Source organism: Oncorhynchus mykiss, chromosome 23 (genome assembly GCF_013265735.2).
Source record: "Oncorhynchus mykiss isolate Arlee chromosome 23, USDA_OmykA_1.1, whole genome shotgun sequence".
In the NCBI taxonomy this organism is placed as follows: domain Eukaryota; kingdom Metazoa; phylum Chordata; class Actinopteri; order Salmoniformes; family Salmonidae; genus Oncorhynchus; species Oncorhynchus mykiss.
Window position 1 is genome coordinate 30,396,213 of NC_048587.1, and position 14,785 is coordinate 30,410,997.

The 14,785-nt window shown below is 45.0% G+C and overlaps 1 protein-coding gene across 4 annotated transcripts in view; it reads right to left on the bottom strand.

The window, feature by feature from the left end:
- Positions 1-14,785, bottom strand: part of LOC110502559 (attractin-like protein 1) — a 349,969-nt gene that overhangs the window by 242,144 nt on the left and 93,040 nt on the right. For all 4 annotated transcript variants that reach the window (XM_036960140.1, XM_021580677.2, XM_036960141.1 and 1 more), the window contains exons 13-16: positions 4,347-4,465; positions 3,990-4,106; positions 3,692-3,824; positions 855-1,042 (exon numbers count right to left, since the gene is read on the bottom strand). In XM_036960140.1, coding sequence (XP_036816035.1) covers positions 855-1,042; positions 3,692-3,824; positions 3,990-4,106; positions 4,347-4,465 — 557 coding nt within the window. The remainder of the gene's footprint in view (positions 1-854; positions 1,043-3,691; positions 3,825-3,989; positions 4,107-4,346; positions 4,466-14,785) is intronic.

Consider the following 14,785-nt stretch of genomic DNA (forward strand, 5'->3'; position numbering starts at 1 on the left):
AATGGGCAATAATGTCTCAAAAGTTTTACCTGTAATAAATTGTTAATTAGCCAGCTAACACCGGCTATGATCTATCACACAGTAAAAATTTATGAGAGCATCAAATTTGATTAATCGAAGGAGACTGCCATGATTCAAGTCCTGAAAAACGTGTTGCTGCACACTAAAATGCACTTTAATTCAAAATTCCTATTGCAGGCCGCAACTGGGATGGAAAATAATGAATTTCTTGGGGGGAAAAGCAAACTGATTATTGTAGCCAATGAGAGCATCAGCTACTTCCAAATAACTGTCAGAAAAAAAGCTGAGGAGGGAAAACTGTTGCCTCTTCATCCTAAAACAACCAAGGTGAGATTTATTATTAAGAATAGTGTTCATCTTCAAAGAACAGACAGAAGCTGCTTAAACACTCCACCCCAAAACCATAGCGAGAGATCCTCTTGCTCGATTTTTTTAATTAACGGCACCAGTCAAACACCAGTCAAATATTTGCTCCTGCATATCCTCCTGACAGCGCAATCACTGGAAAAGTCAGCATGTGTGGTGAGGATATAAACAGGGAGTGTGACTCTTGAGAAAACAAATACAAGTTTGGTTGGGATCATGGAAATCTAGTCTAGATGTACATGTAAACACTGGATCAGATGTGGGCTGATTCAGCAGGTAAATAAGCTAAGACTTCAACATGTGTTCAACATGTTTGGTTTCAGATTATCATGGGGGTAAGTTTCATGAGGTCTGGCATGGCCATTCCTCAGGCCTTCGACATGGAAAAGTACATTCCATATGATAGTCCTAGATAAAGTACAATGTTTAAAACAACACACTATTTTAAATAGAGGCGTTTCCCTTACCTTCTCTTGTAGCTGGTACTTCTGCAGCTCGTCCAGTACAAAGTCCACCTGCTTGGCGGTGGTGAGGGAGGCTATGTTCCCATCCAGGTTCTTACAGTAGTGCTGGGCATTGTCATAGCTCTCCCTGCTGGAGTTGATCCTGAGGCAAGCCTCCCCAACATGATGCCAGCCTTCCCCACAGAGCTGAGCTGTGGACAGGGAGAGAACAGTAATTTAGACCCAGGCTTCTGACTGTGTTGGGCCACACAATTGGATGGTGAACAGAATTCACACAACTGGAAGACTCAACACCCCTCAAGGATCTCAACTACATTTGATATGCGTCTCACTTCTCACACATAAGCAAGTATGTCGCTAATATAAAAGCAAAGTCGATTGACAAATATCTTATAAAAAATTAAAATAAATTAGGAACTCAGTCGGCATCTCAACTTACTGTTCAGAATTAGAATAGTAAAACACATTCTAACTAACAAAAAATGTGGTAGTGCCTCAGCAGTTTTTCTCAGGGGGCCCCCGTTGATTGTGTTAGTCACTCTCACTCGGATATCATATGAACATGGCATATTTCATTGCAAATGTGTAGAATTGCAGAAAATTATCTTTAAAACGGCACATATTTTTCTTCGCCCCATGGAAAAATGAGTAGAATTGCATGTAATGTGTTTTAAAACTGCAACATTTTCTCTATGCCCCATGGCAAAATGTGTACAATTTCAGGAAAATAACTTTAGCGCTGTTTTGCCCATGAGGTGGAGAGCCACCAAACCAAATCTCGCTTAGGGCCTTCAAAAAGCTCAGACCGGCCCTGACCTCATGGTGTGAATTGAAGAACAGTCAGTCAATCAGTTGAGATATAGATTGAAAATGATGGATTATGCTACAAAGAAGCTTGCATCGGCCACCCTGATTGAATACACAAGTAAGTGTTTGTCAAGCACAAGTATACAGTTGTGCTCTGACTGACAGACACATCAAACAGTGGGAAAAACTACACAGATGAGGGACGAGACCTTAGTTAATAAGCAACAAATTGCAGCGAATAAGGGAGAAACAACTCCAGTTTCCATCTCAGGAATTTCTCTGCTTATTTTGGGGACTTGCGCTGATTACAATCAAAGTTGGATAATGGTTACCATCATCAAATTATTTTCATCAGACTAAGAAAGAAACCCTTTTTTTCAAGCATAAAAGGCTGCTGAAAAGATGTCCAACCAGAGCAGTACTGACATGAACAGTAACAAACACATGGCTAGAGTTAAAGTCTTTAGAACAGGGGTGTCAAACACATTGTGCCCCGGAGGCCGCATTCGGTCTTCAATGAGGTCCGGAGGGCCACATTGAAAATGTGTTATATCTCCTTGCTGTCAAAATTGAAAAAATGTGTCCTCCATCCATAGTTTTGGGAATGTCTATGGTCCCTAACTGTCTAGTGATTATTAGCCAGCTGGACAGTCAATAAACTGTATGAACATAGGTCCATTATAATTTCGACACAATTTTGATTTGGTTTTAGTCAAACCTGGTTCTGTCTGCTTTCCATTATACACTGGAAGACAAATGCACCTTTCAGCAGGACAATAACCTAAAACACAAGGCCAAACATACACTGGAGTTGCTTACCAAGACGACAATGAATGTTCCTGAGTGGCATAGTTACAATTTGGACTTAAATCGGCTTGAAGATCTATGGCAAGACTTGAAAATGTCTGTCTAGCAATAATAAACAACCAATTTGACAGAGCTTGAAAACATTTAAAAAATAATGTGCAAATATTGTATAATCCAGGTGTACAAAGCTCTTAGAGACTTATCCAGAAAGACTGGATAAGTCTTAATCCAGAAAGACTGGATAAGCTGTAATCTTTGCCAAAGGTGATTCTAACATGTATTGACTCAGGGGTTGAATACTTAATCAAGATACAGTGTATGTGTGTCCAGTGTTTTACTTGCTATATTGTATTTACTTCGCCACGCTGGCTTTTTTTTTTTACCTCCCTTATCTCACCTCATTTGCTCACATTGTATTATTGACTGTATGTTTGTTTTACTCCATGTGTAACTCTGTTGTATGTATCAAACTGCTTTGCTTTATCTTGGCCAGGTCGCAGTTGTAAATGAGAACTTATTCTCAACTTGCCAACCTGGTTAAATAAAGGTGAAATAAAATAAATACAAATATATTAGTGGGTTTTTTTTTTTCAATATTTTTTTTACTAATATTTTGTGTAGATCGTTGACAAAAAAAAATGACAATTAAATTCATTTCAATCCCAAATTGTTACACAATAAAATGTGGAAAAAGTAAAGGGGTGTGAATACTTTCTACTTTCTGAAGGCACTGTACTTACTGGGTTCTCATTTGTAAGTCAGCTGAGGCTCCATTTTCATAACATCAAGTAAACAATTATAATTGGCCTACATCCCGTCACCACTCTGGAGAGGAGAGTGTATTTGTGGATGTACTGTATTTGGAGGTATGTAGACGTGTGTGTGTGTGTGTGTGTGTGTGTGTGTGTGTGTACACACATCTGCTTACGCCTGCGTGCATGGGTATGTGTTTGTTTGTGAGTGTTTTTGTGTTGAACTCCTTCTGTAGCTTTGAAAAATGAGAGCAATAAATCCACTTTAGAGACAGGGGAAAAACATGTTTTCCCTGGGGAAACGCTACAAGAGTGTTGATAATGAATCAAACATTAGCATAAGTTCTCCAAGCATTCAAACTTGCTTGTAGCTATCAAACAGGTAGTCAGCTAAGCAGAGTTCTTGCTTGTTTGTAGTTTTTGGAAGATGTGTGTGTGTGTGTGTGTGTGTGTGTGTGTGTGTGTGTTTCTCACCAGGGATGGCATGGCACTCCTGTTGCTGAAGCTCCCATTGACAGTGGAGGTTGAGGGAGCAGCTCTTACAGTTGACCAGCTTGCTGCAGATATGTTCATTTCTCACATGGCATTTGACAAAGTTCTTTACAGACTGCAAATAAAGTGTACAAACATCAAATATCTACATAGTTATTATTATGGTGAATTTACTTCATAGTATTGGTGTCATGTAAATATGAAATTTGTCCACTGGCAGAACCGAAAAGTATGGTTTGGCATTAATAGAAAAGCCCCTGCAACAGTATGGAATACCCACATGTCCCATCCTCTTTGCCCCTTGCTTCCACACAGAGAGCTGTTGTTCAGACAGCATGGACGGGGGAGGGGCCAGGGACAGAGGACCTCTATGCTGCTGCGCAAGTTCCAGGGTCAGCTATAGACACACACAGAGGAGCCAGCAGGGCCAAGCATTAGGCTGACTGACACTGCTAGCCAAGCAGGTGAGATAATAGCGACTTAGTACACTACAACAACGAGTTAAGTAGTGACTCAGTAGAAGGCAAGCTTCAAGCTGCCTGACTATTCATGCTACGTAATTAATTGACAATTGTAGCTAATAAGATCCTAGCTGTGACTGTTTTATCTCACTACTGCCCCCTGTAGGCAGACTCACCACAGTGCAGTTGCTGGAAGCAGAGATGCACTTCTTGTCTTCACACCACTGGCAGCCGTTGGTGTTGGCAGTGCAGCTGACACAGTCAGAGAACCTGAAGCACCTCTCGTCTTCACTATCTGGATGGGGGGACGACACAGTTTAACAGCAGAACAGTTAGTCTAGTCTGCACCGTCTGGGGGTGGGGTTAAAAAAAAACAGCTTAAAAAAGAAAAACGGAACACTCGACACAGACAGTTTTATAAAGGGAACAGAGGTAGAGAACCCAGTCAAAAATAGAGGTCAAGTTCAGGATCAGTAGTAACTGTAGCAGAACAGAGAATGCCAGAGACATTGTCCAACATTGTCCTCTCTATCAGGATTCTGTGTACATAATATCAGTCTAGTGAGAGAAACAATACTGGAGAACAGCAGGTCAAGAGACACAATCAAATCAAATTGTATTTGTCACATCCGCCGAATACAACAGCTGTAGGCCTCAACCAACAATGCAGTTCAAGAAAATATTTACAAAATAAAAAACTAAAGTAAAAAAATACAATCAAAAAGTAACACAAGAAAATTACATAACAATAACGAGTCAATATGTGGGGGGTACCGGTTAGTCAAGGTCATCTACATTGTGCATGACGTTGTGCATTATGTCATGTCTTTAGAAGCTTCTGTAAGTTGGAGGTGTACCTGTGGATGTATTTCAAGGCCTATCTTCAAACTCAGTGCCTCTTTAATTGACATCATGGGAAAATCTAAAGAAATCAGCCAAGACCTCAGAAAGAAAAGTGTAGACTTCCACAAGTCTGATTCATCCTTGGGAGCAATTTCCAAACTCCTGAAGGTACCACATTCATCTGTACAAACAGTAGTACGCAAGTATGAACACCATGGGACCACATAGCCGTCATACCGCTCAGGAAGGAGACGCATTCTGTCTACTAGAGATGGACGTACTTTGGTGCGAAAAGTGCGAATCAATCCCAGAACAACAGCAAATGACCTTGTGAAGATGCTGGAGGAAAAAGATTCAAAAGTATCTATATCCACAGTAAAACAAGGCCGCTCAGCAAGGAAGAAGCCACTGCTCCAAAACCGCCATAAAAAAGCCAGACTAAAGTTTACAACTGCACATGGGGTCAAAGATCGTACTTTTTGGAGAAATGTCCTCTGGTCTGATGAAATAAAAATAGAACTGTTTGGCCATAATGATCATCATTATGTTTGGAGGAAAAAGGGGCAGGCTTGCAAGACGAAGATAACCATCCCAAACATGAAGCACAGGGGTGGCAGCATCATGTTGTGGGGGTGCTTTGCTGCAGGAGAGACTGGTGCACTTCACAAAATAGATGGCTTCATAAGGAAAGAAAAGTATGTGGATACATCAGTACGACCAAGAATATGTTTTTCGCGAAGCGGATCCTGTGTTCTGCCTTACAAACAGGACAACGGAGTGGATCCTATGCAGCGACCCAAAAAAACGACTCCGAAAGAGAGGGAAACGAGGCGGTCTTCTGGTCAGACTCCGGAGACGGGCACACCGTGCACCACTCCCTAGCATTCTTCTTGCCATGGCCAGTCTCTTGACAACAAGGTTGATGAAATCCGAGCAAGGGTAGCATTCCAGAGGGACATCAGAGACTGTAACGTTCTTTGCTTCACAGAAACGTGGCTCACTGGAGAGACGCTATCCGAAGCGGTGCAGCCAACGGGTTTCTCCACGCATCGCGCAGACAGAAACAAACATCTTTCTGGTAAGAAGAGGGGCGGGGGCGTATGCCTCATGGCCAAAGTGACATGGTGTGATGAAAGAAACATACAGGAACTCAAATCCTTCTGTTCACCTGATTTAGAATTCCTCACAATCAAATGTAGACCGCATTATCTACCAAGAGAATTCTCTTCGATTATAATCACAGCCGTATATATCCCCCCTCCAAGCAGACACATCGATGGCTCTGAACAAACTTTATTTAACTCTCTGCAAACTGGAAACGATTTATCCGGAGGCTGCATTCATTGTAGCTGGGGATTTTAACAAGGCTAATCTGAAAACAAGACTCCCTAAATTTTATCAGCATATCGATTGCGCAACCAGGGGTGGAAAGACCTTGGATCATTGTTACTCTAACTTCCGCGACGCATATAAGGCCCTGCCCCGCCCCCCTTTCGGAAAAGCTGACCACGACTCCATTTTGTTGATCCCTGCCTACAGACAGAAACTAAAACAAGAGGCTCCCACGCTGAGGTCTGTCCAACGCTGGTCCGACCAAGCTGACTCCACACTCCAAGACTGCTTCCATCACGTGGACTGGGAGATGTTTCGTATTGCGTCAGATAACAACATTGAGGAATACGCTGATTCGGTGTGCGAGTTCATTAGAACGTGCGTTGAAGATGTCGTTCCCATAGCAACGATTAAAACATTCCCTAACCAGAAACCGTGGATTGATGGCAGCATTCGTGTGAAACTGAAAGCGCGAACCACTGCTTTTAATCAGGGCAAGGTGTCTGGTAACATGACCGAATACAAACAGTGCAGCTATTCCCTCCGCAAGGCTATCAAACAAGCTAAGCGCCAGTACAGAGACAAAGTAGAATCTCAATTCAACGGCTCAGACACAAGAGGCATGTGGCAGGGTCTACAGTCAATCACGGACTACAGGAAGAAATCCAGCCCAGTCACGGACCAGGATGTCTTGCTCCCAGGCAGACTAAATAACTTTTTTGCCCGCTTTGAGGACAATACAGTGCCACTGACACGGCCTGCAACGAAAACATGCGGTCTCTCCTTCACTGCAGCCGAGGTGAGAAGACATTTAAACGCGTTAACCCTCGCAAGGCTGCAGGCCCAGACGGCATCCCCAGCCGCGCCCTCAGAGCATGCGCAGACCAGCTGGCCGGTGTGTTTACGGACATATTCAATCAATCCCTATACCAGTCTGCTGTTCCCACATGCTTCAAGAGGGCCACCATTGTTCCTGTTCCCAAGAAAGCTAAGGTAACTGAGCTAAACGACTACCGCCCCGTAGCACTCACATCCGTCATCATGAAGTGCTTTGAGAGACTAGTCAAGGACCATATCACCTCCACCCTACCTGACACCCTAGACCCACTCCAATTTGCTTACCGCCCAAATAGGTCCACAGACGATGCAATCTCAACCACACTGCACACTGCCCTAACCCATCTGGACAAGAGGAATACCTATGTGAGAATGCTGTTCATCGACTACAGCTCGGCATTCAACACCATAGTACCCTCCAAGCTCGTCATCAAGCTCGAGACCCTGGGTCTCGACCCCGCCCTGTGCAACTGGGTACTGGACTTCCTGACGGGCCGCCCCCAGGTGGTGAGGGTAGGCAACAACATCTCCTCCCCGCTGATCCTCAACACTGGGGCCCCACAAGGGTGCGTTCTGAGCCCTCTCCTGTACTCCCTGTTCACCCACGACTGCGTGGCCACGCACGCCTCCAACTCAATCATCAAGTTTGCGGACGACACAACAGTGGTAGGCTTGATTACCAACAACGACGAGACGGCCTACAGGGAGGAGGTGAGGGCCCTCGGAGTGTGGTGTCAGGAAAATAACCTCACACTCAACGTCAACAAAACTAAGGAGATGATTGTGGACTTCAGGAAACAGCAGAGGGAACACCCCCCTATCCACATCGATGGAACAGTAGTGGAGAGGGTAGCAAGTTTTAAGTTCCTCGGCATACACATCACAGACAAACTGAATTGGTCCACTCACACAGACAGCATCGTGAAGAAGGCGCAGCAGCGCCTCTTCAACCTCAGGAGGCTGAAGAAATTCGGCTTGTCACCAAAAGCACTCACTAACTTCTACAGATGCACAATCAAGAGCATCCTGGCGGGCTGTATCACCGCCTGGTATGGCAACTGCACCGCCCTCAACCGTAAGGCTTTCCAGAGGGTAGTGAGGTCTGCACAACGCATCACCGGGGGCAAACTACCTGCCCTCCAGGACACCTACACCACCCGATGTCACAGGAAGGCCATAAAGATCATCAAGGACATCAACCACCCGAGCCACTGCCTGTTCACCCCGCTATCATCCAGAAGGCGAGGTCAGTACAGGTGCATCAAAGCTGGGACCGAGAGACTGAAAAACAGCTTCTATCTCAAGGCCATCAGACTGTTAAACAGCCACCACTAACACTGAGTGGCTGCTGCCAACACACTGACACTGACTCAACTCCAGCCACTTTAATAATGGGAATTGATGGGAAATGATGTAAATATATCACTAGCCACTTTAAACAATGCTACCTTATATAATGTTACTTACCCTACATTATTCATCTCATATGCATACGTATATACTGTACTCTATATCATCGACTGTATCCTTATGTAATACATGTATCACTAGCCACTTTAAACTATGCCACTTTGTTTACATACTAATCTCATTTGTACATACTGTACTCGATACCATCTACTGTATCTTGCCTATGCTGCTCTGTACCATCACTCATTCATATATCCTTATGTACATATTCTTTATCCCCTTACACTGTGTACAAGACAGTAGTTTTGGAATTGTTAGTTAGATTACTTGTTATTACTGCATTGTCGGAACTAGAAGCACAAGCATTTCGCTACACTCGCATTAACATCTGCTAACCATGTGTATGTGACAAATAAAATTTGATTTTTTTAGATCCAAGATGGCGTAGCAGTAGGACGTATTGTCGTGTCGTGTCCCTTGTATATATCGTTTGTTTTCGTTTTTTTTTTCTTCACATATCTTTAAAACTTTTTGCTGAACCTCAACTTCTTCTAAATACTCTCCTGCAACCCGCCTCACCCAACGTAGCTATTTTTCCTAAAGTATTTATATTTACTTCGGATCTGGAACCCCTCAACTGAAGCTAGCCAACTAACTACCAGCTTCAGCAAAACATTGCTAGCGGTCTTCAGCTAACCGGTCATCAGCTAACCTTTAGCTCGGAAAGCTCTCGCCAGTTCGAACAACGCGACTCTAACCAGAGCATAACGGACCTATTTATTATTTTATTTTTATTTTTCATCCCCGGATTCCCATCGCAAACGGAACATTTTGAGCTCCTGGGCTACAATATCCAGACCCACGACCGGTCCATCGATGTCACCGCATGAAGAGGAATAAACAGACTCCCCCCATCGCGACGTCCCCAAAGGCTAACTCTCTAGCCCTTGCTATCTCCTTGCTTGCAAATTCGGCCTGCTAACTGCTAGCTTGTTTAGCCCGGTCCGCTAACTGCTACCGTGTTTAGCACCGTCTACTAACTGTTAGCTTGTTAGCACAGGCCTGCTAACCGTCTGAATCGCCGCGTCCCAAACACTCACTGAACCCATATTTACTTTCTATCCCTTTTCGATTTTTAATTTGTTTATACCTTCCGGTAACCTGCCTCACCCAATGTGATACGGAACCGCTATTATCTTTACATTTTTAGAACACACTCAAGAACCTCCAGAAGCTAACCAGCTAACTGGCTACAAGCTATTTAGTCATTGTTAGTTTTCTAACCTGGATAACACTCGCCAGTCCAGCTTCCCTGCCCCATCCACCGCTGCCCTGCCCCATCCACCGCTGCCCCTTGGACACTGATCACTTGGCTACATAGCTGATGCATGCTGGACTGTCCATTAATCACGGTAATCCATTCTGCTTGTTTATGTTTTATCTGTCGGCCCCAGCCGCACTTAGGCTCTGTGTGTAGTTAATCCGACCCTCTCTGCCTAATCAATCGCCATTCTACCTGCTGTTGTTGTGCTAGCTGATTAGCTGTTGTTGTCTCACCTACTGTTTTAGCTAGCTCTCCCAATTCAACACCTGTGATTACTGTATGCCTCGCTGTATGTCTCTCTCAAATGTCAATATGCCTTGTATACTGTTGTGCAGGTTAGTTATCATTGTTTTAGTTTACAATGGAGCCCCTAGTTCCACTCTTTATACCCCTGATACCTCCTTTGTCCCACCCCCCACACATGCGGTGACCTCACCCATTACAACCAGCATGTCCAGAGATACAACCTCTCTCATCATCACCCAGTGCCTGGGCTTACCTCCGCTGTGCCCGCACCCCACCATACCCCTGTTTGCGCATTATGCCCTGAATATATTCTACCATGCCCAGAAACCTGCTCCTCTTATTCTCTGTCCCCAACGCCCTAGGCGACCAGTTTTGATAGCCTTCAGCCGCACCCTCATACTACTCCTTCTCTGTTCCGCGGGTGATGTGGAGGTAAACCCAGGCCCTGCATGTCCCCAGGCACCCTCATTTGTTGACTTCTGTGATCAAAAAAGCCTTGGTTTCATGCATGTCAACATCAGAAGCCTCCTCCCTAAGTTTGTCTTACTCACTGCTCTAGCACACTCTGCTAACCTTGATGTCCTTGCCGTGTCTGAATCCTGGCTCAGGAAGGCCACCAAAAATTCTGAGATTTCCATACCCAACTATAACATCTTCCGTCAAGATAGAACTGCCAAAGGGGGAGGAGTTGCAGTCTACTGCAGAGATAGCCTGCAAAGTAATGTCATACTTTCCAGGTCCATACCCAAACAGTTCGAACTACTAATTTTGAAAATGACTCTCTCCAGAAATAAGTCTCTCACTGTTGCCGCCTGCTACCGACCCCCCTCAGCTCCCAGCTGTGCCCTGGACACCATTTGTGAATTGATCGCCCCCCATCTAGCTTCAGAGTTTGTTCTGTTAGGTGACCTAAACTGGGATATGCTTAACACCCCGGCAGTCCTACAATCTAAGCTAGATGCCCTCAATCTCACTCAAATCATCAAGGAACCCACCAGGTACAACCCTAACTCTGTAAACAAGGGCACCCTCATTGACGTCATCCTGACCAACTGGCCCTCCAAATACACCTCCGCTGTCTTCAACCAGGATCTCAGCGATCACTGCCTCATTGCCTGTATCCGCTACGGAGCCGCAGTCAAACGACCACCCCTCATCACTGTCAAACGCTCCCTAAAACACTTCTGTGAGCAGGCCTTTCTAATCGACCTGGCCCGGGTATCCTGGAAGGACATTGACCTCATCCCGTCAGTTGAGGATGCCTGGTCTTTCTTTAAAAGTAACTTCCTCACCATTTTAGATAAGCATGCTCCGTTCAAAAAATGCAGAACTAAGAACAGATATAGCCCCTGGTTCACTCCAGACCTGACTGCCCTCGACCAGCACAAAAACATCCTGTGGCGGACTGCACTAACATCGAATAGTCCCCGCGATATGCAACTGTTCAGGGAAGTCAGGAACCAATACACACAGTCAGTCAGGAAAGCTAAAGCCAACTTCTTCAGGCAGAAGTTTGCATCCTGTAGCTCCAACTCCAAAAAGTTCTGGGACACTGTGAAGTCCATGGAGAACAAGAGCACCTCCTCCCAGCTGCCCACTGCACTGAGGCTAGGTAACACGGTCACCACCGATAAATCCATGATTATCGAAAACTTCAACAAGCATTTCTCAACGGCTGGCCATGCCTTCCGCCTGGCTACTCCAACCTCGACCAACAGCTCCCCCCCCCCCGCAGCTACTCGCCCAAGCCTCTCCAGGTTCTCCTTTACCCAAATCCAGATAGCAGATGTTCTGAAAGAGCTGCAAAACCTGGACCCGTACAAATCAGCTGGGCTTGACAATCTGGACCCTCTATTCCTGAAACTATCCGCCGCCATTGTCGCAACCCCTATTACCAGCCTGTTCAACCTCTCTTTCATATCGTCTGAGATCCCCAAGGATTGGAAAGCTGCCGCAGTCATCCCCCTCTTCAAAGGGGGCGACACCCTGGACCCAAACTGTTACAGACCTATATCCATCCTGCCCTGCCTATCTAAGGTCTTCGAAAGCCAAGTCAACAAACAGGTCACTGACCATCTTGAATCCCACCGTACCTTCTCCGCTGTGCAATCTGGTTTCCGAGCCGGTCACGGGTGTACCTCAGCCACGCTCAAGGTACTAAACGATATCATAACCGCCATCGATAAAAGACAGTACTGTGCAGCCGTCTTCATAGACCTTGCCAAGGCTTTCGACTCTGTCAATCACCGTATTCTTATCGGCAGACTCAGTAGCCTCGGTTTTTCGGATGACTGCCTTGCCTGGTTCACCAATTACTTTGCAGACAGAGTTCAGTGTGTCAAATCGGAGGGCATGCTGTCCGGTCCTCTGGCAGTCTCTATGGGGGTGCCACAGGGTTCAATTCTCGGGCCGACTCTTTTCTCTGTATATATCAATGATGTTTCTCATGCTGCGGGCGATTCCCTGATCCACCTCTACGCAGACGACACCATTCTATATACTTCCGGCCCGTCCTTGGACACTGTGCTATCTAACCTCCAAACGAGCTTCAATGCCATACAGCACTCCTTCCGTGGCCTCCAACTGCTCTTAAACGCTAGTAAAACCAAATGCATGCTGTTCAACCGTTCGCTGCCTGCACCCGCACGCCTGACCAGCATCACCACCCTGGATGGTTCCGACCTTGAATTTGTGGACACCTATAAGTACCTAGGTGTCTGGCTAGACTCTAAACTCTCCTTCCAGACCCATATCAAACATCTCCAAACGAAAATCAAATCAAGAGTCGGCTTTCTATTCCGCAACAAAGCCTCCTTCACTCACGCCGCCAAACTTACCCTAGTAAAACTGACTATCCTACCGATCCTCGACTTCGGCGATGTCATCTACAAAATTGCTTCCAACACTCTACTCAGCAAACTGGATGCAGTTTATCACAGTGCCATCCGTTTTGTCACTAAAGCACCTTATACCACCCACCACTGCGACTTGTATGCTCTAGTCGGCTGGCCCTCGCTACATATTCGTCGCCAGACCCACTGGCTCCAGGTCATCTACAAGTCCATGCTAGGTAAAGCTCCGCCTTATCTCAGTTCACTGGTTACGATGGCAACACCCATCCGTAGCACGCGCTCCAGCAGGTGTATCTCACTGATCATCCCTAAAGCCAACACCTCATTTGGCCGCCTTTCGTTCCAGTTCTCTGCTGCCTGTGACTGGAACGAATTGCAAAAATCGCTGAAGTTGGAGACTTTTATCTCCCTCACCAACTTCAAACATCTGCTATCTGAGCAGCTAACCGATCGCTGCAGCTGTACATAGTCTATTGGTAAATAGCCCACCCATTTTCATCCCCATACTGTTTTTATTTATTTATTTTTCTGCTCTTTTGCACACCAATATCTCTACCTGTACATAACCTTCTGATCATTTATCACTCCAGTGTTAATCTGCATAATTGTAATTATTTGCCTACCTTCTCATGCCTTTTTGCACACAATGTATATATAGACTCCCCTTTTTTCTACTGTGTTATTGACTTGTTAATTGTTTACTCCATGTGTAACTCTGTGTTGTCTGTTCACACTGCTATGCCTTATCTTGGCCAGGTCGCAGTTGTAAATGAGAACTTGTTCTCAACTAGCCTACCTGGTTAAATAAAGGTGAAATAAAAAAAAAAAATTGATTTGATTTTGATTTGATTTGATTTATATTGAAGCAACATCTCAAGACATCAGTCAGGAAGTTAAAGATTGGTCCCAAATGGGTCTTCCAAATGAACAACGACCCCAAGCATACTTCCAAAGTTGCGGCAAAATGGCTTAAGGACAAAAAAGTCAAGGTATTGGAGTGGCCATCACAAAGCCCTGACCTCAATCCCATAGAAAATGTGTGGGCAGAACTGAAAAAGCGTGTGCGAGTAAGGAGGCCACTAAACCTGACTCAGTTACTCTAGCTCTGTCAAGAGGAATGGGCCAAAATTCACCCAACTTATTGTGGGAAGCTTGTGGTACGCTAACCGAAATGTTTGACCCGAAGTTAAACAATTTAAAGGAAATGCTACCAAATTCTATTTGAGTGGACCCACTGGGGATGTGATGAAATAAATAAAAGCTGAAATAAATCATTCTCTCTACTATTATTCTGACATTTCACATTCTTAAAATAAAGTGGTGATCCTAACTGACCTAAGACAGGGAATTTTTACTAGGATTAATTGTCAGGAATTGTGAAAAACTGAGTTTAAATGTATTTGTCTAAGGTGTATGTAAACTTCCACTTCAACTGTAGTTAGGGGTAAAGTGACTTTATAGATAATAAACAGCGAGTAGCAGCAGAGTAAAAACAAAGGGGGGTTATCAATGTAAATAGTCCGGGTGGCCATTCTTATGGCTTGGGGGTAGAAGCTGTTGCCGTGCCGTGTACCACTTGCCGTGCGGTAGCAGAGAGATCAGTCTACAACTTGGGTGACTGGAGTCTTTGACAATTTTTGGGCCTTCTGCTGACACCTCCTAGTATATAAGTCCTGGATGGCAGGAAGCTTGGCCCCAGTGATGTACTGGGCCGTATGCACTACCCGCTGTAGCGCCTTATGGTCAGAAACCGAGCAGTTGCCATACCAGG